Source organism: Orcinus orca, chromosome X (assembly GCF_937001465.1).
Source record: "Orcinus orca chromosome X, mOrcOrc1.1, whole genome shotgun sequence".
NCBI lineage: Eukaryota > Metazoa > Chordata > Mammalia > Artiodactyla > Delphinidae > Orcinus > Orcinus orca.
The window spans coordinates 128532568-128556726 of record NC_064580.1 but is presented as its reverse complement, the minus strand read 5'-3'; the positions used below and the strand labels follow the sequence as shown (position 1 = coordinate 128556726).

General features: G+C 42.7%; 1 protein-coding gene and 1 long non-coding RNA gene across 11 annotated transcripts in view; one reads left to right on the top strand and one right to left on the bottom strand.

Moving 5' to 3' along the window:
- The window catches only part of MTM1 (myotubularin 1), a 98361-nt gene that overhangs the window by 17516 nt on the left and 56686 nt on the right, over window positions 1–24159 (bottom strand). For 9 of the 10 annotated variants that reach the window (XM_033413544.2, XM_004284092.4, XM_033413547.2 and 6 more), the window contains 4 exons: window positions 13210–13293; window positions 10794–10943; window positions 5977–6165; window positions 2004–2189 (listed from right to left, as the gene is read on the bottom strand). In XM_033413544.2, the coding sequence (XP_033269435.1) occupies window positions 2004–2189; window positions 5977–6165; window positions 10794–10943; window positions 13210–13293 (609 nt within the window). The remainder of the gene's footprint in view (window positions 1–2003; window positions 2190–5976; window positions 6166–10793; window positions 10944–13209; window positions 13294–24159) is intronic. The other variant, XM_033413546.2, reaches the window with a different exon arrangement.
- Window positions 1–24159, top strand: part of LOC125963122 (uncharacterized) — a 72665-nt gene that overhangs the window by 9455 nt on the left and 39051 nt on the right. The gene's annotated exons all lie outside the window — the stretch shown is intronic.

The window sequence follows — 24159 nt, the reverse complement described above, 5'->3', positions numbered from 1 at the left end:
ACCCTCGGCCCCAGACAACCTTTACTAGAAATTTCACAGAAATGGAATTCTACAGTAGCTGGTCTTTTATGCCTGGCTTCTTTCACTCAGCGTAATGTTTTCGAGGTTCATCCATGTTGTAGCCCGTACTGCTTAGGCTCCATGACCAAAGGGCTGGGTTTGAAACCTCATTCTATTTTTAACATGTCTCACCTTGAGCCAATCACATAACTGTGGTTCTTTTCTTGCTCAAGTGAGGAGTGAATGGTACCCCCAACCAGTATATTCACCTTTTCAGACCTGTGTAGTTATTTCCTTTAAAAAATTAAACACACCTATGCAGTGGTTAAGAATCCATCTGCCAATGCAGGGGACACGGGTTCGAGCCCTGGTCCAGGAAGATCCCACATGCCGCGGAGCAACTAAGCCCGTGCCCCACAACTACTGAGCCCACACGCTGCAATTAGTGAAGCCTGTGAGCTCTACAGCCCGTGCTCTGCAACAAGAGAAGTGACCGCAATGAGAAGCCCGCGCACCGCAACAAAGAGCAGCCCCCGCTCACCACAAGTAGAGAAAGCCCGCGCGCAGCAACAAAGACCCAAAGCAGCCAAAAAATAAATTAATAATAATAAAAAAAATTTAAACCCACCTAAACTGTATCTTTTTGCTTTGTCTACAAAAGCCCTTGAAGAGCCATTCTCAAAATCTACAGAAAAGTTATAAAGGTACTACAGAAGGTTCCCATATACTCGACCCAATTTCCCCTATTATTGACATCTTAGAATAGTATGGTACATCTGTCACAACTATGAACCAATATAGATATATTATTAAATTATTAATAAACTTAATTTTAATGAAGGCCATGCTTTATTCAGATTTCCTTAGTTTTTACCTAATGTTCCCTTATTCTAGTCCAGAATCCTATCCACGATACCATATTACATTTAGTTGTCACAATTAGATTTTTTGCAATTCATTTTTGAGGATGATAAACTATGAAAAAAAACCCGAAAGTTCGAGAGACTGACTAAAATTATAACTCCTGTCAAGTTGGAAAATAAATTTTGACTAGAAAACACTCTATCTTCAGAATCCACCTATTTAAGGTTGGCTTTTTCTTTGTTTATAGAACTAAATGGTGGCTTCTAAAATTGTTAGTTCCCTCACATAACTTCAAGTACTTTTTTTTTTAATTATTATTTATTTTATCTATTTATTTTTGGCTGCGTTGGGTCTTTGTTGCTGCGCATGGGCTTTCTCTAGTTGCAGCGAGCGGGGGCTACTCTTCGTTGCGGTGCATGGGCTTCTCATTGCAGTGGCTTCGCTTGTTGTGGAGCATGGGCTCTAGGCGTGCAGGCTTCAGTAGTTGTGGCACAAGGGCTCAGTAGTTGTGACTCATGGGCTCTAGAACGCAGGCTCAGTAGTTGTGGCACACGGGCTTAGTTGCTCCACGGCATGTGGGATCTTCCCGGGCCAGGGATCGAACCTCTGTCCCCTGCATTGGCAGGCGGATTCTTAACCACTGCGCCACCAGGGAAGTCCCAACTTCAAGTACTTTTAAAAGAATGGAGGTTTTTGATGCCTCTATCAAGATGAAGGATTGAATATAATAAAAACACAAAACTCATTCTTTAAACAAAGTCAATTTGAGGTAAGTTTCAATAAAAACAATTGCTCTAGGTTCTTGAGGGTCATACCCAGTAATGGTTCAATAATAAATTATCTACTCCTAAATAAACCTGGGTGAAAGCCTCAACTACTTGCTATTGACGAGTTGGAAAGTGACATCTCTACAAACTCTAAAAAATATTCTGGAGATAATATTGTGAAATCTTTAATTTAGGTAAGCAAATTGTAAAGAAACACAAAATTGTCAAATGTAGAGCTACATACAACAAATATTTTCTCTCTCGCTGTTCAGTTTTTTTTTAAATTTAAGGAATCAAAAAAATTTCCTGATCCACTAAACCATTACTTTCTTTTTTATATATGTGTATCTTTTTTCAAAAAAATATACTTGCCTTGATATGTTCCAACCAGTGAGTAGATTCTAAACTGGACAACCAGTGGGATTCTTCCACATTAGGATAAACAATGTCTTTGACTTTCTTCAAAGATTCCCGCATGACATGAATGTTATGAATGTCTAAGAAGAAAAGTTCGGCGTTATGATACGCATCATCACTTTCATATCCTCCTCCTGTCGCCTAAGAAACAATAAGATACACAAAACAGTAAGTTGGGTTTTCTATTGCTTCAGTAACTTACACAAATATTTCAAAGGTTATTGGTCCTCCAAATCTCAACCTAAAAACTTGCAACTTAGATACAATAATTGATGTGACCCGACTTCCTATCTGACGCTAGGCGTCAACAACATTAGTCACACTTTGAGCTAGGGAAAAAAGACGGTGAGTTGGCAATTTCCGGAGGATCTGTATTTGTGAGAAAAAATCATTTTCAAAATGTTCTATAATTACTAGCTCTTCTTCTGGATCTGGAAAGGCAAGAGCAGGTTCTGAATGGTCGTTGTCTTCCATCGGATTTTAACAGTACTCTTCAGGGGCAGGCTCCCATGGGACTGGACGGGCTAGAGGAAAACGACAGGCTTTGGAGACAGATAGACCCAGGTCGATAGCTCAGTTTCAGCCCCTCTTTGCTGTGTGATCTGGGGCAAGGCACTTAACCTCTCTGCGCCTCAACGCTGTCTCCTGTAGAACACGGGATAATACTACCTAGGTCTCATAAGATTAAAAGGAGCCAGGCTCTATAACAGCTAACACCAGCCACCATTTAATGATACTGTGATTCTTGCTTTACATAATTTTATCTCTTACAGCAATGCTGCAAGACAGGTATTACTAACTGCATTTTGAAAATGAGAAGAGATGCTATTTAACTACACCCAAAGTCAGAGGTAAGCAGCAGAATTTAAGTCATCTGACTTCACAGCCTGAACCTTTTCTAGTGCCCCATGACTGTCTGTGTGCTATGCAAACACCAGGACAGTGCTGCACGTGGTGGGCCCTGGAGGGACAAAAGGTTTCAAGCGGGGACGAGATGGCTACCACCTGCCGTGGCGCCTACCAGCATCCACCCGCTAGGCTGGGCGTCACTTCCCTTTCACAGGGTCGTGAAGATGCCTCTTTTCCACGAAGACAAAAAGAAACACTCCGGCTTTGTTTAGGAACCTGGCTGCATTCTGCTTAATGCTTTAAAATGCCATGGAACGTGTGGCCTCCGGCCTTTTAAGAAAAAGTTAAATTATTCGGGGACCTTCGAAGAAAGCAAGCTGAAATGGAAGGATGCTAATTAACATCATAAAAACATATGAATATGTAAACTCACCAGTAAAGGTAAGTAAACAGTCAAAGCCAAGTTGCACTATCTCGGCAGTGCCCGCAGGTAAAGGACAGACAAGCGACATGCCTGCCATTGCCACGGAATACCTCTTCTCTTTTCATTTACAATTGAAGGAATATAAACTTGTAGCTCGGGACAGAAGGGCCAATACATCCTATGGTTTTTTTCCGGGGTTAGTCACAGAGAAGGTTTCCTGCAGTAGAAGTAAGGCTACCACTTGAACTTCAAACCTGGAGACCTATGTACAAGCCAGAGGCCTTGATCTCCAGAGACTCTAGGTAAGAAATTGTATTTTATTTAGACAGAAATGTGTTTTTAAAGCTTGCTACAAATGGCATCAGTAGTAAGTAGACAATAAACGTTCACTTTGTTTTTAAATAGTTATCAGCTAATGAATCCATACACAAATGGGTCATATTCCCCCCTCCTTGGTTACCCCTACCTCAGGGAATAACACCTTGCAGCTGCCATCAGAGGTCACAACAGAGGTGCACCTATCCCCCTGGCAGTCACTGTTGTGAACTGGATCTGCAAGCCTCTCACACGAGGACACACGTTACCCTCCCACGGACATGTGACCTGTTTCTCCGTACATGTGGTTTGTAAACAGTTAGTGATCTTCAAAGACATTCCTAACTCTGGAGTTTCTTTCGTAGATCACTGAAGATGATAGGAGGAAAAAGTAATAATTCATTGCCAAAGTTTCTGCCAAAAACAGACATTAACACAGTCCTGCTTTAATTCATCACAGGCTGCTGGATCTTATCTGCCTCTAGGTTTCCTTTGTTTGTTTTTTTCTTTAATTTAAAATGGTGCAATGTTGCTTGTTACATACAGGGCTGTAAATTTCTAAATATCCACAAGGGCAGAACAATTAGGTCCAAAGAGGAGAGAATTCAGAAGGGTAAAAATCAATCAGTCAAGCATAGACTGAGTTCCCAAAAGTTCAAATTCCACATCTCTGATTAGTTTTGAAGTTTTCTTTTCAGTTCTCTTCAACAAAAAAGAACCACCCATGTTACCTAGTACAACCACGTACACAGCCTGTTGCTATGGATACAGATGACTAGGAAGACACAGTCGAGGGAGGAGGGGAACCTGAGTGTGTTTTTTTAGAGAATGATGCACAGATCTTTCAAGCCTAGGTTTTTTTGCTTAATTTTTTCCTTCCCTTCATTCCTAAATGGACTAGAAACACAGGCATATTTCCTGAGTGTTAAAAAGGCATTCAAGAATTCTACTGCTACAACAATGAGCTTTAGAGTTAACACAATAAAGTTATTCATTTTATACATTTTATATACTTAAAAAAATTCTTTCTAAATACCCCATTTTAATGTTATATGATATCTGTTTCAGGCTAAATGTATACATGGAAATACTTCATTTTATACATGTATTCAACTCTGAATTATACCTGAAGGATAGCAGGAACAGAAATATAAAGGTAAGGATAATACAACAAGATATTCATATTTAGACTTAATTTCCTAAATGTTGTGTTACATTTCCTAACCTATTTATCGATCTCACTACCTGATTGCTTTACAAATAATTTCAATATCATTTTCGTCTTGTAAAACAAAACCAACTGCAGTAACAAATACCGGGTCCAAAAGTAAATGTGTAAGGTGCACAATCTGTGTGCAAATAATTATGAGTGGAGCCCCACACACACGCCTGTGCAGACAGACATCACAGGGTCCATTTAGGAAGCTACTGAAACTATCTGAGCTGCTTGAGGACTTGTTTTGCTTTCAGGTTCTTGTCTTGTGCTCTGAATAATTGAAGATGCCAGAAAAATGACCTTGGGATAAGCAAAATATTCAAGATGATGAAATTTAAGCCTACATCTGACAAGAAGCCATACATCTGAAAGGTGGAACGGGGCAGGCCCACTGTGAATACTTATAAGTGACAGCTGGCAATGGGAGAGGGTAAGGGAAAAAAAAAACAAAAAGGTTAAACTGAATGTCAAAGGTATTTCTGAATCTTGGGCCCTGTAGTGCAGGGGCAAACAGCCTTCCACCTTGAGCATCTGCTGAGGAGTCCTGCAGGCAACACTGCCTTGTCATTCAACTTTAGGGGCAGTCTGCATACTCTACTTAAGAAGGCCAAGACGACCCTTGAGACAGATTTCTTTGAAAATATTACCATTATGTGTATAACTGTAAAACTCACATACATGGATCTACTCATTTCTTGGATTGTCTCATATAAATGAGAACACACACTTCTGAGTATGGTGAAGAGAATGCTTAGATAAAGCTACAAATTTAGGATTTTAACAATTACAGCTTCCCACAATCCTCACAGATGCCTCACTAGTGTACACACTGAGAATCACTGTCAACAGCCTAAAGAGCTCCAAAGAGATTCTCTTTCCCAAGTTCACTACAGCTCTAGACTTCTACTTTACCTAAAGCTTATTTTCATTTGGCCTTAATGTATTCAACTTTTAAGATATGTTTTGTGATTAAAACTACTTTCTACCTTCAGTGAACTCGTTTTCCTCTTTAAGCGAAGTTTAATTTAAACCCACATGTTGATACGCCATGGCAACAACCTTCAGGTAAAACACTGCACACTGTACGTAAGGCAAGTTTCTACCATGTCATTAAATATACTTACCTTGTTGGCCACTGCATTTACATTGGGTCTAGCATCATAGATTGTGAGTTTGTTAATTTGTCTATTCGTCTCCCTGATGACGTCGAGATATTTCTCATCATCTTTATTTCGTTTACCACTCATACCAACAAGAGGCTGACTACAACGCATGATGACCGTCTTGTTTTCTGGATGAATCCATGACAGCACCTACGGTTGGTTCAGAAATTTTAAGCTATCGAGAAAGAACCAAATGTCAAAACAATTAAAACTATAAAAAAAAGAGAGCACTAACAATCAGGATGAAGTGACTCTCATTTTGCTGAAACGGGATGCTTGTTCACCTGCCATTTCCACGTGTGCCCAGAAACACACATTTAACGATGATGACTATTCAGAGCCAACGAGAATAACCAGTTGCTTTACTAGTCTTTTCTTAATTCGCACCACATCTAAAAACATTAAATGCTTACCTAAAAATAGTTACATCACTTAAAGGAAACAGAAAGCTTCAGATATTTTATTTCAGTCCTGTAGCTTGCACTGGATTTGTCATCACCCAGAAACAGCTTTAGCAAAAGGTGAGAGGTAAAGAAAACCACCCCTGGTACCTCACACCTGCAGGTCATTTTCCCAACACTCTCAACTCTAGAGTCTAACACAGGGGCTTGAAAACCCAAAGGAAGCAAACAGGATCTCAGGACAGCCAAAGAGCTGCCAGAGTCTCCACAATGAAGCTTGGACACCCGCCTCCTGGGAGAGCTCTGAGCCTTTACTCAGAATCAACCTTCTCCAATTTTACACACAAGCCCAGCACACTTGCTACCTGGTCTCTCAGTTCATAGCACCTGAGAAACAAGACCTGCAAAAGGAAGCTAAAAATGTAATACAGCAAAAGCTACAGAACTGTCCACTTTCAATGAATGAATGGTTTCATAGATGAATTCTATCTCAATAAAGCTGTTAGAAGAGAAAAATAAAATAAAACTAACAGAAGCTGGAAGGTAAGTGTGGTGGCTGAGTTCACAGCCTCTGTAGCGTCCTTTCCCTCTTTCATCAAATGCGGAGCCACGTGACAGCATGACGCTACTGGGAGGATGAATGGAGAACGCATGTGCCCAGCACAGTGTACGAAAACCCATGAAAAGCAGACACAACCCCAGAAGCACAAGTGTTCGAGCTCACTTAATACAAGGCCAAGTACACTGTCGTCTTTGAAGTCGCCTCCCCACTATGGCAAATGACGAGCAATTATGTTCATAAAAATCACTGTGTATAATAATGACAACACGTCAGTGAGAAAAGATTATATAATACGAATGAATACTCATTCAATTTAGTCTCTGTGCCTGCCAGGGCCCAGTCAAAACACCACTGTGGCCCCCAACTAAGACTCCAAAGGCTCAGGACTGGGAGGCCTGGGCACAAGTGCTGGCCTCCCTCAACCTCCACTTTCTAATCTACAACATGGAGGTGAGACCTGCCCTGCCCACCTCCTATGGCTTTGCCTCCAAGAGGGAAAAGGCGTGAGATCGCTTATAAGTATCTATGTATTTTTAATTTTTTTTAAGTTTATTGACATATACTTGACCTATAACACTATGTAAATTTAAGGTCTACAACATGTTGATTTGATATAAGATCACTCTTTTTTTAAAATTTTATCTATCTATTTATTTAGTTATTTATGGCTGCGTTGGGTTTTCGTTGCTGCACGCAGGCTTTCTCTAGTTGTGGCGAGCGGGGGCTACTCTTCGTTGCAGTGCACAGGCTTCTCACTGCGGTGGTTTCTCTTGTTGCGGAGCACAGGCTCTGGGCATGTGGGCTTCAGCAGTGGAGGCGTGCGGGCTTCAATAGTTGTGGCATGTGGGCTTCAGTAGTTGTGGCACACGGGCTCAGTAGTTGTGGCTTGCAGGCTCTAGAGCGCTGGCTCAGTAGTTGTGGCGCACAGGCTTAGTTGCTCCACGGCATGTGGGATCTTCCCGGACCAGGGATCGAACCCGTGTCCCCGGCATTGGCAGGCAGATTCTTAACCACTGCGCCACCAGGGAAGTCCCCACTCTTTTGTGGAGGGGCCGCGCTGGGCAGCTTGTGGGATCTTAGTTCCCCAACACAGGGCTGGAACCTGGGCCCTCGGCAGTGAAAGCGTGGAGTCATAACCACTTGACCACCAGGGAATTCCCAATATGAGATCACTTTTAAAAGAGCAAATCACTGCACATACAAGACAGTTATTATTTGATAAAGACCCTCCTCAAGTTTTAAATTTAAATCAGGTCATATGCAAGAAACGGCCCTGTTCCCCACATGCCCTCCATTCTTCTGCCCTTCTTCTCTCTGCTTGGGAGATTTAAGACTGGAATCACCAGGCCATGTTAAGAAATGCTATTGTTACGAGTTGTTTCACCCCTTACCTGCTTTTTCTTTGGGGATCTCAACTACCTTTATAAAAAGGATGCTTGCCATATAGATGACCAGGTACAAGTAATGCAAATATCACAACATCAACTACCGTGAGTGCTTTTAAAGTATATGCTACTATATCAGGCTATTCTTTTTGAAGTTAATATGTAGAAGCCATAAATAATTAAGGATGTACACAAATATTTAGCCACCAAAAGATGTTTATCACAGCACTGTTTATAATAGGAATAGAAAACTGACTGACAGTTTTCTGTCAATCTATACAGTACATCTACACACCGGCACATGAAACAGACAGTCATCAGTGTAGAAAAAGCAGACTGAGACATAAACCACAGAATAATTTTCTTTTTTCCAAATAAAAATATGTATGCATAGAAGGAAGTCTGGAAGCACATAACTGTGGTTCTCACTAGGTGGCAGTCTCCTTTAGCCTTACCAGTATTTTTATAAATGTCTAAAATAAATATGTATTACTTATATGTTAAAGAATTCGATAACATTAAGACCAACCTGTTTGAGAACAAAGGAGTATGTATCCATTAATGGGAACACTAATACATGTGGATCATTTTGTTATTCAGTGATATTTTATAATACTCTGCATCTTATTTATGGACAACATAACAAGACTGCTTTCTCATCAATGCTTTTTGTATCTTTATATGTTTTTTTAAAAAAAGAACTGAATATCAAATATTAATGATTTCATATCAAAAGCAAATACATTTCCTGGGTTATAGTCAAGAGTCAGGTGATTAGAAGGTATATCACAAAGAGTACATTATCTATTATTAGATATTATATATATATTTTTTTCGGTACGCGGGCCTCTCGCTGTTGTGGCCTCTTCCGTTGCAGAGCACAGGCTCCGGACGCGCAGGCTCAGCGGCCATGGCTCACGGGCCCAGCCGCTCCGCGGCATGTGGGATCTTCCCAGACCGGGGCACGAACCCGTGTCCCCTGCATCGGCAGGCGGACTCTCAACCACTGCGCCACCAGGGAAGCCCTATTATTAGATATTATTAAGCATGGTAATCTATAAAAGATAGAGAAGTGATGGAGAGCTTAGCCTCAGTTTTTTTAAGGAAAAATAAATGCAAATTGGCCATCACAAAGTAAGAAGGATCAATAAAATGGCTAAGTAAAAAGGTAAGCATTCTATTTACTCTACGGTGGGCTCCCATTCACTCAGAACAGGGGGAACAACTGGATCAAGACGGCAGCCTGAGCACAGTGGGCTGGGTTCAGTTGTTTCATTTCCTCTCCTACCCCCAATCCCGTGAAATTCACACACACACACACGCGCGCGCGCGCACGCACACATACACACACAGTAGATGTTCAATAAATATTAACTGAATGAAGGAGTGAACAAAATCAATTCACACTATCCTAGCCCAGTTCTCCTGCGGGTGAGGCATGGATTAGCAAGACAGCTAGCCAGGGCAGGGGTCGAGCACGAGAGGAGCGAAATGGTAATTCTAGCTTCATCAGCACAGTATTCTCGCAAAAGGAGCCAAAGAACATACTTTCAAGTATAATATATATCGTGAAGATACGAAAGGACACTCGAGCTTAGCGAAGCAAGTGCATTAAAAAAGTTACAACTCATATTATGTTGATAGTATAACGAAAGTTTCACACAAATATCCTTTTAGGGACAAAAATGTCTAGACTTGGAAGTTAAAGGCAACGTGACATTAAATCTTAATTGTTCAACCCTTGTTTTTCAAAATCAAACCAAAACAAAATAAGACAATGTACTTATTATGACATGCCCTGGAAATTAACAGAGGGGAAAAATTCTCTAAATTTTTAGCCAACAAGATTTATGGACACAGAGTAGACAGGGTGACTCGTACATAAATATTTAAGAACCAAAGACTAATTTATGAACTAGGTCCAGTGATACCGTAAATATAGTTTGGGACAGTCTGCACCTGACCCCAGGTTGCTAATGGTATGAAGGCAGCTTACAAACGTGATGAGGATAGACAAATCCTAATAAAGGTGGTACGTAAAAGCCTATACTCATAGGCTCCATAACATAGGCTAGGTGCACGGTTTCCAGCATAACTCAACCGACATTACCCAGAGCCTAATGCCTGTCAGTTATTGTGCTACAAAGACACAAGCCACAGGGACCTTGTCCTTCCTTCTTCCTTTCCACCTGGTGTTACCTGTACCCTCTCCTGTATAAGAATTACTTGAGTTCATTCTCTGTCCTTGATCGCGAGCTCCTGGAAGGCAGGTGACGTCTTACTTCTTTCCCCATTTGGCCTGCTGCTTTGCACTCAGAGGACACTTGATAATTATCTGTGTGACTGAAATTCCAAAAAAGTGTTTCTCTGACTACTGTTCTCATGGAAGAAAAGGCACTCCTTACAGAAAACATTAATTGCAGTACTCACTGGAATTCGATTTCGGGATCTAAAAGCTGCAACTCTCCTGAGATCATCATCTGAGGCGCGATATGGAACCACCAAGAGAGCCGGGTAAGTGTCGCACAGTTCATAGCACTTATTAATAAAAGTGATTCTCCAATGGTGATTGGGCAAGCCCTGCAGGAAAAAAGGAAGTCCACGTCAGCACTGATGCTTTCATCTCTGGATCTGGCCTTGGATGGGTCTCCTTTCTTCTTTCGAGCAGAATGTGCGTGTGCCTCTGACAGCGGGGTAGTAACGGTGTACTGATTTATAGTAAGGGAGGCAGATCGATAATCCAGACAATGTAAGAACACAAGACAAAACACTGGCGGGTTCCAGAATTCTAAACTATCGCTGGTAAATACAAATTCTCTTGAACTTGAGATCTTCCTTGATTTCATGTCAAACTTTTCTCTACTACTTGTACAATAAAGAGAAACCCAAGTTCCTCCCCGACCCGTGCAAACCGCCCCACGCCCTAAAGAAAAGTACACTGTGTAATCTTCATCTGTGTCTGATTGAGGGTAAAAAAGCCATCAGGCCAATTCCACTCCCCACTCGCTTCAACCTGCTCCAAAGTAGAAAGAGGCTGAGCTTATGAAGACATTCACAGAAGGGAAGTAAGGAAAACCCCTCTGGGGAGGCTCATTTCGCCACCTCCTGAGAGTTTCTTCAATCAAGTGGTTTGGGATGGGTGATTGCTCTATGGGCTGTGTGAGAAATACACTCACCTGCATTCTAAGCAGACTGCTTGTGTGACACGGAAGACACCTCCCATCCTATCGCCTACCCACAAAATTGTAGCTACTGTGGACAAGGTCCAGAGGTGGTGGAATAACTCTCTCCCCATGCTCACAAACACACAAGTACACACACAAAAGTGAGCCATGTGGGTGCTTGCTCTGGGACGCAAATAGTACCTCATCTTCAGGTCTGGCCCTATAGAGCTCGGGCCAGACAGATGAGTCGGATGTCGAGTCCAATTAGAGAGTTACAAGTCCCATCAGAAAGGTATAAGAAAAAAAGATGGAATATAATGGCATTCTAGAACTAAATACCTTCAAGAGTTCATATATGCATGCAAGCTTAAAAACAGGAAGCCCTAAAAAGTAAGTCTTAATATTGTCAATAACACTCAAAAACTAAGGTGCAAATATTTTAATACATAACACTACAGAGGTCTCCAAAACATGCAAGATGTTTTCATGGTCCCTCTTCTGCCTCCACAACTGACCTGGAACAGAGGTTATTAAAATGAGAGGTACACACAGCCTTCGAAAACCCAACAAACTAAATCTGAGTTCCGGAAGCAACAGGACATACTACCGCATACATGTGCTCTAGAGATAAATTCCCACACCCACATCCCTGAGCACCGAATCTTCTTATGAACAGAGGCAAACCACTGATCAAGACTAAACGGGTCACCACAGAGCACTGAGTAGAGTTCCCTGTGCTATAGCTGATTTACTTTGCTGTACAGCAGAAACTAACACAACATTGTAACATAACTATACTCCAATAAAAATTAATTAAAAAAAGAAAAAGGCTACACCGGGAAGTCAACCCAGGTGCCTGGTAGTGGAAGTGGTGGCTAGAAGGTTCTTCTCAAGTCTAGGGTTCTACGAGTTTACTTTACATTCACTGGCTTGATTTGATTCTCAAACCTCATTCAACAAAACTTCCCAATTACTTTATGAGCTCTGTAGAACGAGAATTATGAAAAACCTCATCACAAAACTCCTAACTGTCCTATGATTTGGTTACAGCAGAGGTCAAAGTGTAGCTGTTGTTCCACAACAGGCATGGGAATCGTCTTTAAAATGCAGAGAGACCTTTGCCCCGAACAGCAACAATACACGAAGCCTCCCGCTTTACTATTGCAAATAAACATGCATGTGGGTGAAGTTTACTAAGAGAGCAGTAAAGGCAATTCTCATACACATTCATCAAAGCATTCTTGGAAAAGTCATTACAGGAAACAGTTCTAATCCATTTGAATCTTTAAACTGAAATGAACATAACAGAAATCTAACTGCCAGTAATACTTAGGCTCCCAAATACATACATACATCATGACATCAACTCCTGAGTAGTAAGGTACAGAAGTCTGGCTTCTCTAGACTCTGAGTATTTGATTCATTTCATGGACAACAATATAATGGACGTTCTTCACGTAGCGGAAGGAAAGAGAACTTAGCCATGCAGCCTCTAGTGCAGCTTGAACATGGCCCTGGGATGAGCCTGTAGGTTCCACAGTACTAGAATGAGCCATATTATACCACTGCCAGGAAAAATTTATTTAGCAAGGGTGTTACTGATACTCAAAGAGCGTGACTGATGGCATATCATCACCAGGCAGGTTTGAGATTCCCCACATCTACAGTATCTACTGACTTACCTGCCTTCTGTATTCTTCAACTGGATTATAAACCATCCATCCATCCACGTCAAACTTTTCTTCATTTAAAAATGCAAATATTGGCTAGAAAAGGCAAAAAAAAGAGAAAGAATTTCAAGTTCAGTGTAAAGGAACGAATACTCTATTAATACCACATCCTTTGATTTTTTTTTTTACTAGATTTGCCTACCATGAAATCATAACCCCAACTGAGACTTTTAAGCAAGAAATAACAGTGAAAAATTTAGACTAGACTTACACTACCTTCTATCTTGATTAACAATTGTATACTTTTGAGACCGCAATTTTCTATGGCTACAAACATCTCTTTTGGTGTTTTTTTTTTAAATGCTGCTGCACAAAACTCAGATTTCCAGACCCAAAAATGCCTATCAGTTTTAAGCAGTATTAGCAATCGACGGGTAAAAGACACTAAAATATAAAAGAAAAAGAAAAGCAATGATTATTAAATAGTGCAACTGTCTCAAAAGGGACCAGTGGTGTGTTAATCCATTAAGAAAGTGACAGAATGTTAAGAAAATTCTTAATTAACTGTTCTCTGTGAATTCGGAATCAATGCCCTGATCTCTGAAACAACGGGCCTCAGGCCTCTCACCTCTTCTCTATGCTCACTCTCAAGGTGACACTGATGAATTTCAGGGCTTTGAATACCATCCATACCCTGGCGACTCCTAAATATCTATCGCCCTCCAGCCCCACTGTGATCTGCAGACTTGGCCACTGCCGCCGGAGGACTGCAACGTTCACAACTCCTCCCAGTCTCCCCATTTCAGCAGATGACAGCGCCATCCTTCACACTGATTGAACCCAAAACCTTAGCATTATCCTCATCACCTCACTGCTACCACCCTGGTGCAAGGCTCTGCCATCTCCACTTGGATTATAATAACACCTCCTAACTGGTCCTCTGCTTTCATCTTTACCTCTAAAGTCAGAGTAATTGTGTCACAACCTAAGCCAGGTCAAATCCTTCCCTTGCCCCAAATCCTCCTGTGGCTTTCCATCTCACTTTGGGTAAAAGTGGAAGTACTTGCCACCTGGCTATGTCCCCCACCACGTCTCTGCTCTTCCTCTCGCTCAATCCATTCCAGCCACGCTTTCGGTGCCGCTCCCGGAAAGCAACAAGCGTGCACCAATGTCAGGGCCTTTGCACCTGCTGCTCCACTCGTCTGGCACCCTTTGCCCTCATGATGTCCTCCCTTACTTCTTCCACATCAGTGAGCCTTTCTCTGACACATGCTCCCCCACAACAGGACCACCAATTCTCCTTCCCATTTTATTTCCATCACTTATGACCATTTGGCCTGTATTTATTTATTTGTTACTGTTGGACCCCTACCGTCCTCCCTCCTAGACCACGGGCTCCATGAAGGCAGACACGTGCTTTTTTCCCACCCTGGATCCCCAGCAACCAGAATGCTGTCTGGCCTGTGTAGGTGGAACACATATTTGTTGACCGAATGAGGACGGGAAGCCTTATACAGCCCCTGCTCGGGCGCTTTCTCTGGAGGCACTTGTCCTCTAAGTATCTGCCTTCCACCCATTTTCCTGTTATCAGCCTGTGACCTCCAATGCTAGTGTTCCCCCGACCCCACGTTACAGAGAACTTCTGGTAAAGCGTCAGTTAGCGGCAACGGTTTTCTGTACTTAAGTGGCAAGAGGTTTAAGGTGAAAACTGATCAAGATCATGCTCTCCGGACTGCCTTCTTGAACTTTCCAAAGCGTGTGGCACCCTCAGCAGGTCTCAACTCTGGCAGCACTAGGCCCGAGCGCTGTGTATTCTGTGACCGCACATTAGCAATGCCGCTGACCTAGCTATGAAATTGAGGCTTTAGGCTGACGGGGAATCCACAGGAATACTTAGTTATTCAGTACTCCCGGGGAAAACAAGTGATTGCCGTTAACTGAAGTTCAATTCAGAGACAGAGGGACTTCTGGTGCAAAGAGCACTAAAATGTATAGCATGCTTCTCTGTCCATACACGGAACCTACAGAACATGTCCAAGCATCCTCCTGGTGACATCTGAGCACGGGATACTGCCCTGCTCAGTACCTGGCCCGGGTAACTACTCAATACTGCTGAACCTTGTACTGGTGACATACTTGTAGATGATGTAAGGCTGCACTGTCACTCACTTTAGAAGAAAACCTAGAATCTGCTTTCTTGAAATAAGTTCCTGATCTCAACGTGAGTTTTGTTCATTTTTCGGTTTTTAGCTATTTGCATCTTTCCCATGAAACTCAAGCAAATATGGTGTCCTTTTAAGAAGAAAGAATAAAATTGTTCACTCAGAGGCCAAATAAACTTTCTCTCCAGAAAAACCATCATGTGTCTTAATGCCCAGAGTGTCCTCTGACTTGCCGGCAGCATTTTCAATGTAACTTTCTATTTCTCAATCACTATAAAGCAACTCCTTCTTTGCTTCAAATATCTATCCTCTTGCGTCTTACATTAAAATTACCAGTAAGTGTAATCTAAGTATACAAAACTGTTATCATCAGAAGATAAAGTTCTATAGCTCAAACCAAAATTATGCCCATAATTTCTTTAATGTCTGAAAATAATTCATATAAAAGAATTGTCATTAATATGGGAATGATAGTGTCCTCAAGGTAGCGACCTACCAGGTGGCCTTTCTCATGAAATCAGTCTGCAGTGACACTGAGTGATGTCCAGATATATAGGACGAGTGCATGACTGGCATCCTTTACCTGGGAAACACGCCTATGGGAACTCTATGACGGACAGAGCTTCCAGGAGACTCTTTTATTTTATTTTATTTTATTTTTGCGGTTCGCGGGCCTCTCACTGTCGCGGCCTCTCCCGTTGCGGAGCACAGGCTCCGGACGCGCAGGCTCAGCGGCCATGGTTCACGGGCCCAGCCGCTCCAGGACATGCGGGATCCTCCCGGACCAGGGCACGAACCCACGTCCCCTGCATCGGCAGGCGGACTCTCAACCACTGCACCACCAGGGAAGCCCACCAGGAGACTCTTGATGCTAAGAGCCAGACCTCAAATATTTCAGGCAAGTTTATGAATCAAATAACAGCCAGATAGTTCTTGCCATGAATACGTATCAACACATCTAACATTGAACTGGAGCTTAAGGTGGAAAAGACCAGGTGCTCAAGCCAATATTTTGATCATCCAAATAAATCAGCTTACAATTACAAGAAAACGTTTCTTTAAAAAAGCATTACTTGTTAGTTTTTAAAGGAAAACACAATGTAAACACTAAGCTGTCATTAACTCCCTGGCTCTACTGAAGCAAGCGTCCTACAAGAACCAACACTGACAGTTTCTAAAGTTGAACGTACAGGACTTACTTCCCAGATATTTCAATTTTTACCTTATTTCCCTTAAAGATTCAGATAAGAGAACAAAGCAAGACTTAAAACACAAGCTCTCAATAGACTAACATAAAGGTGGATTATTACAAAAAACTTAAAACTACTAAGCATCAAAGCAAGGACAACAGAACCCATTCATCTATATCTCATTATTAAAAAGTACAAAATTCCCTACAAGTGGTTACTTGTTACAAGGCTAATTACAGCTCTTGCCTGGAAATTGTTAAAACCTAAAGTTAGCAGGTTACGTGTCTTGAGGTTTATGGCTGTCCTTTATTTTCTTATAGACTCGCAGTTTTTAAAGCTTTGAGTCTTTTAGAACTTGACCTGCGGATTGACGTTTTCCAGTTGTTCCTAACCACACCGCTGGGTCCGTAGGGACCCTGGTTGGGAAACACAAGTGCCACAGAGGGAACTGCTTCTAGAGACTCTCCCTCCTGAGGGCACGCAGGGAGTCAGGTTCGCCAAGTGGGTGATGATGTGCCCTCGGTGACCCCGTTCCCGCACCCATTTTGCTTCACGGCCTGTGCAGAACCCCAGAAGGATTCAGTCCCAGCTCAGCAAAGCCCCGGGGCAGAGGATGGTTTGCCGAAGGTCAGCGTTCAGCGGGCACTTCCAGAAGCCCTCCTGGCTTTCTCCTGGGGCCCGGGCCCTGCCTCGCCTCTGCCTCGGCACCCTGGGGTGGGGAGCACTTCCCCACCGTGCCAGGCACTGCCAGTGCCCCAGCTCGCCCCGCTGAACCAGAACCTCCAGGGGGTGATGCCCTGATCCTCAAGGGCCACGGAATACTCCAGAACACGTGGGAATCTTGCCTGGGGGTTCTGTGTGGCCAAGCTTTGGGGGGCTGCTTTACTTTTCTTAAGTGATTTTGCAATAATTATAGATATATGAGAAGTTGCAGAGAAACGTACAGGGAAGGCCCATGCACCCTTCACCCAGCCTCCCCAATGTGAGCATCTCGCATAACCAGAGCCCAGCTTCAAAGCTGGGAAACCGACATCAGAAAACAGACACACTCAAGTGCTCACTCCTGGCTTCAAGTGAGCAGGTCTTCCTTTAGTTGGCTCTGTATGAATACTTGGGCATTTCACCAATTCAGATTCCTACTAGTCAAGAGATACCATGCATGGAGCGCATGGAGACTTGAGAGGAAAAAAGGAAAAAAAAAAAAAAAAGCAATCCTGTGCATTTTTTCCAGGATTAAAAATAGCACAATGTAACATTTGAAAAATGTTAAAGGACAAAGTTGAGATGAAAATCTCCAACTTCACACTAGAGATAAAAACAGCTCTGACAAAGAGAATGTAACTTGTCTTTTTAATTTAGCTACATTTATCACTGTTATGTCTTGTGGGAGCAAACATCTGAAATGACAGCAGATTTTAGCTTTCACTTAATTAGCCCTTATTTTTAAATGGCACTTATATAAAGATGCACTGCCTTGCTTTAAACATCTAGATTGGATTTATTCTTACTGAGTAGAATCTATAAATAATGAGTGATTCATGAGTTTCCTTCTTTGGGGAGGGAGAACTGTCTGTCACCGAATTAGGATTCCCTGATCTCACGATGGCCCCTCATGGACAGCCTCTTCTCCCAAAGGCTTGTCAACAATGTCGTGTCTCAGAAGTGGATGTTTGAGAGTTAGATTTATAGAAATTAAAGATCATTTAATAGGGAGACAGTCACAGAAGAAAACAATTTTCCCAGTATTGAGGAAAATAAATTGATAAGCTATGTAGATGCAATAGTGCTTTCAAATGGTGCTGCCACCACACAAAGGCATGGTCATCAGTGGACACGATTTACTACATCTCTGAAGACCTAGCCTTAAAAATTCAGGAAACTGGTCACTAACTCTTTCCTGATAGAATTTTGGAATGTTTGAACAGGAATCTAAGTGAGCATTTTTTTCTAATTTGATTCCTGAAATTCGCCTTTTTCAAAGCTTCCATCTACCACTGAAGGAAGCAGCTATGTAAAATTATCTCATTTTCATCTTTTAGATTACACTTAAGAAATAAGACCCCTTCGTCTAAGAAAAATAATTCTTTCACTCAGGTTAGGAGAAAAAGTCCAAAATTTTAAGGAAGAACCATAGGAGGTGCTGAAACTTGGCAGAGTTTATAATTGTAAGTAACAGCTTCGTGCTAGATAGGGATTTCAGCCTCTTTTCACATGACTTGACATAGTTAATTCATACAACTGCATCAAAAGTAATTTCATCCAAAAATCTGACAAAAGTCTCATAGGTCAAAAAGCAACTTGCTTGTCCTATTTCTACCACTTTCCCTGGAGAAAATGGCTTTAATATTCTTGAGTCACCCTTACCTTCATATATAAATGTACATATTCATTTTTTCAGGAAAGGACTACAAAAGGACATTTGAAATGTCATTTGAAAGCATTTTAGAAAAAGGACATTCTTTACTACTTGGCCACAATCATAATCATTTAAGGCTGACATTTCTCAGGGTTCATCCACTGCACACCGATTCTCACTGTAATTCTCTCTCCCAGCAATTTTAGTCGCATCGATGAAAATGCCGATGATCACAGCTGGTCTCCCAAATAAACCTCTCCCCAGGCCAGAGCTCCAGGTCTTCGTAGCCACCAGCCCCCCAAATACCCATACTTGGTTGTCCCACAGACACCTGCAACTCAGCACAGCCAAAATGGAACTTGCCCTCTCTGCCTCACTCCCCTCCTATGTTCCCCATCTTGACCACTGGTCCCACCATCGACCTGTTTATCCAGGCTTGGTTCTTCCCTCTTTATCATCCCATCCCCCCTCGTAACTATAACTAGTCAATCAACAAATTCTACTGATCTTATCTCCTAGGAACATTCTCAAATCCATTCTCTCCTGTCCCTGTCCATTGCCCCATTTCAGGGACTCACGATCATACACCAAGGCAACTAGCAAACACCCCCAGAAATGGACTACTGCCCCTCTCTATCTACTCTGCATGCTGCAGCCCAAGGAATCTTTTTGAAACAGAAATCTAATCATGTGACTTTCCTGCCTAAACCCCTTTAACGGCTCCCCTCACCTTCAAATAAAAAATGAAACTTCTTGGTGGGGCACATTAGGCTCTGCCACCCTCAAACGGACACCAACTCCCGGACTCTAATCAGCGTGTGGGGGTCAGCCTGTGTCCAGCCCCTGGACAGCTGCACATACTGTCCCAGCACGCTCATCTTTCAGGATTGGCCCCCTCTAGGAAGCCCTCCTCGACACCAACCCACTGACTTTCCCCTCTCCTGACACCCTGTGTATCTGTATCTGTATTGTATGCATTTGTTCGTCCACATCACCCAGGAAAACTGTGCTCCCTCTGGGGACAGGGAGTGGGTATCAGCTCCAGCTCCAGCTCCAGCGCGCGGCTGTAATGTAGGCATCGTCTAAATGTCTGCTGACCAAGACTAGGGATGAAAGGAATGAAAAAGAGAAGGAACAAAAAGGGGCTTGCCCTACCAGACATTACATCTTACAAAGCCTTGATAGTCACAAGACTGTTACTGGTGCATGAAGAGTGATTGATGCGTGAAATAAAACATTCAGAAATAAAACCAAATACAGAGAGGAATTTGGTGTGTGATAAAGGTGGTATTTCAAACCAGTGGATTGGTCTTCAAATGATGTTGCAGTAAAAGGGGGAGAAAGAGTTGGATCCCTATCTTACAAGGCAACCCCGGATAAATTCCAAATTGCTCAAACATTTACACGTTTAAAAGGAAATTAAAGTATTAGAGGAACATGGGATAACTTTTTTATAACTCTGACTGGGGAAGACCTTCTTACCCGGGATGTAAAACCCAGAAGCTATAAAAGAGAAGTGTGCAGAAAAGAGTTAACCTAGCAGGTCTGAGGCTGCTGTCCTTACAGAGGCCTGTGGCATGGCTGGCCCCTGGCTGGCAACGGGGAACCTGGATTTTGGGAGAGTGCCCACCACTCCTTAACTGATAAGAGTTTAAGTTTACGGCACCTAAAATGTTTATACCAACAACGTGCTTTAAGTCGAACCCCTGCCTTCCTTCTGGGACTCTGAAAGTTTGGTATGTGCTAGGCAGAGGGTGTCTACGTGACCAGCCCCCTGGTTGGCAACACTTCCCATGGGTGGTCACAACTTGCTACTGTAGGATTTAAGTGTGTCCAGGTTTCCCCCCAACATCGCCCCACGCACCTTTTCCTTTTGCTGCTTTTGCTCTGTATCCCTTTGCTGTATTAAATCATACTTGTGAGTATGACTATATGTTGAGTCCTGTGAATTCTCCTAAGGAATCTGAACTTGGGAGTGGGCTTAGGGACCCCCATCTCTCTCTCTCTCTCTCTCTCTCTCTCACACACACACACACACACACACAAAATCGATAAATTCTACCAAATAAGTATTTTTAAAATTCTCCACAGCAAAAGCCACCGTAAGAAAAGTCAAAAGATAAATGGGAAAAATATTTACAATTCATAAAGAGTTCCTACAACTAACAACAACAAAAAAGACCAAAATCCCAAAAGAAAATGGGCAGAAGCCAAAGAGAATGAAGAAACAGAAATACAAATAGCTCAAACCAAAAGATACTCAATTTCACTCAAATAGGATAAATACAAAATAAAACTAGGAATCTACATTTTCACCTATTAGATTAGCAAAGATCAAACAGTTAGAAGGTATACTGGATTGGTGTGGTAGGCAGAATAACGGTCCCCCAAAGATGTCCATGTCCTAATCCCTGGTACCTGTGTTATGTTATCCTACACAGCAAAGAGGAATTAGGTTGCAGGTGGAATTAAGATTTCTAATCGACTGACATTAAGATAGGCTCTGAAGGCGGAGGGAGAGGCCATGAGCCAAGGAACACGGTGGCTTCTAAAAGCTGAAAAATGGGTCAAGAGCCCCCAGATTTTAGCCCGTGAGACCCATTTTGGATTTCTGAACTCCAGAGCTGTAAGACGACAGACTCGCGTTTTCACAAGTCACTACGTTTGTGATAATTTGTTACAGCAGCTATAGGAAACTAAGACAGTTGGAGAGGATGTCTGGAAACAGGCACTCTGACACACTGCATGTGGGAGTGAAAGCCAGTACCTCTTCCGTAAAGGGGAACTTGGCAATATCAGTGATTCCACTTCTAAGAATTTATCGTACAACATACATGAACACGTACAAAATGATGTTTATGCTAGGTTATCCATTGCAGTAGTTTGTATAATGGAAAATGATTGGAAATGATGTCAATATCCATCAACAGAGGATTAAATAAAGTGTGATACAGTCACCAGAATATTGTGCAGTCATTAACAGAGCGAAGAAGCCCATTTGGTAGGCAATACGTATTGGTAAATTTAAAAAGCAAGATATAGAAGAGCATATGTAGCATGCTCCATTAGGGTCCAAGGAGGAAGGAATATAAATAACAACTTGCCTGCATATGCCTAAATATCACTAGTTGTCTGGAAGGAGGGGAATGGCATGGCTGAAGGGTGCTGGGAGGGAGTTATTTTTACTATTTTTACTGTTGTGGTTAGCTGGGCCTACTACAATATAACAAGATACCACAGACTGTGTGGCTTAGAACAATAAACTATTTCTCACAGTTCTGGAGGCTGAGAAGTCTGAGGTCAAGGAGCCAGCATGGTCTGGTTCTGGTGAGGTCCGCTTCCTAGATGGCCTTTGTGCTGTACCTCACGTGGTGGAGAGTGCGAGTTCTGGTGCCTTCCTCTTCTTTTAAGGGCACTAATCCCATCGTGGGGCCCCACCCCCATGACCGCATCTAAAGCTAATCACCTCCCAAAGGCCCCACCTCCAAATACCATCGCACTGAGGGTTAGAGCTTCAGCACATGATTTTTGGGGGGACACAAACATTTAGTCCTTTTATCCTTCCTGACTTTTCAATCATGGGCATACATTAGCCATTTTTGAAAAGTTTAAAGTATTGGGTTGGCCAAAAAGTTCATCCAGCTTTTTCTGTAAGATGGAAAGCCTTTTTGGAAAAAAAACGGATGAACTTTTTGGCCAACCCAGTAAATGCTTGCTGCATAAATGCCCTAGCTTCTAAACAGCAGAATATTCTTATTGGTCACTTGGTTGCTGCTAGCTCCTATTCATTCACTCTACTGCCATTAGTAGATTCACTTAACAAACATTTACTGAGGGCCCACTTACGAACAAGGTATTAAGTAGAGAAAAAGATAAGACACCACCACTGTCTTTAAGGAGTTAGAAATCCTCCCAAGGAGAGAGATGAGGAGAGCGCAACTACTGCTCACGTAAAGAGGAGAACGGTAAGTGCCATGAGAGGTACAGATAAAGCGTCAGGGGGCGCCAGGGGATGCCAGGGTTACTTCTGGACAGATGGGCCTGGAGGAGTGGTGATGGCATGTAGCTCCCCTGGAAGGGTAAGACAACTTTGGACAGGGTAATGACGACGATGGCAAAAAAGTCACAAATGAGAGCCAAACTCAGAAAACACGTGGCCATCAGCAAACACCTCGGTCTGGCAGCCAGAGCATAGACAGGTAGAAAACCAGGAGACCATGGAGAGATGCAGCCCCACAGTGGAGGAGACAGAGGTTTGCGTTTACACTGACAGGGAGGGAGGAACGGCCGAAGTTTCGGAGGCGAAGGGATGAGATAAGCTGAGCTGCATCCCAGGGACAGCGACCTGACAGGAGGCACGTGTAGAAGTGGGTTGGATCGGAAACAGAACAGAAATAGGAAAACCAGCAAAAGCACCATCCCCACAGTTTAGAAAAGAAGAGATGGAAACCTGAACTAAGTTGGGCTGGGGAGGAAGAATCCCCTGGATTCAGTAAGTGTTATGGAAAAGGAAAATCTCACAATGACCTTGATTTTGGAGGAGGAGGAAGAGGTGGAGAAAGAAGTGACAGCACTAGAGAAACTGGGAGCTCAAAGGGGGCTTGAGGGAAAGATGAGAGATTCATTTTAAACAAAGGTTTAGGCATCAGTTGAAGTTATGGAGCAGCTAACGGGAAACATGAAGCTAAGAAGGCAATGCTGGTCAAAGTGAGAGAGAGAAATACAGCTGAGGGGATGGCACGGAGCAAGGAGGACGGGAAGGATGGACTTCTCTAGAAAACCCATATTTAGATGACAGAAGGAAGCCGAGGAACTAGAAAAGAAAAGGAAGACAAGGAGATCAAGACCTCAGAAGCAACAGGACAGGTAGGTGTCCGGCACTATGATGGTCTAGTTGCTCTAATTGAGACTTCTGCTGACAACATCTAAAACTGCTGGAGAAAAAAGAAACCCTTTTAAAAAATGCATTTATGAGTCAACTAGGGAAGAAGAAATACTCAGAAGCCCAAGGCAAACTGCGAACAGAATGCAGAGAGCAAGAGGAACACGCCGGCTTCCCCCCAGGGCAGGACCGGTTTTCGTGGCCTCTTGGGCTCTAGGACAGAGGACGTAACACCCCGGGCCTGCCCCAAGATGCCAAGATGGATGTCAAACTGGAAACGTCCTTCAATAACACTGCGCCCTCAGGGTGAGGACGAACAGGAAACAAGCACCTGAGACTCCGAGGGATCTTACCTGTCTAGACGATCCGTGC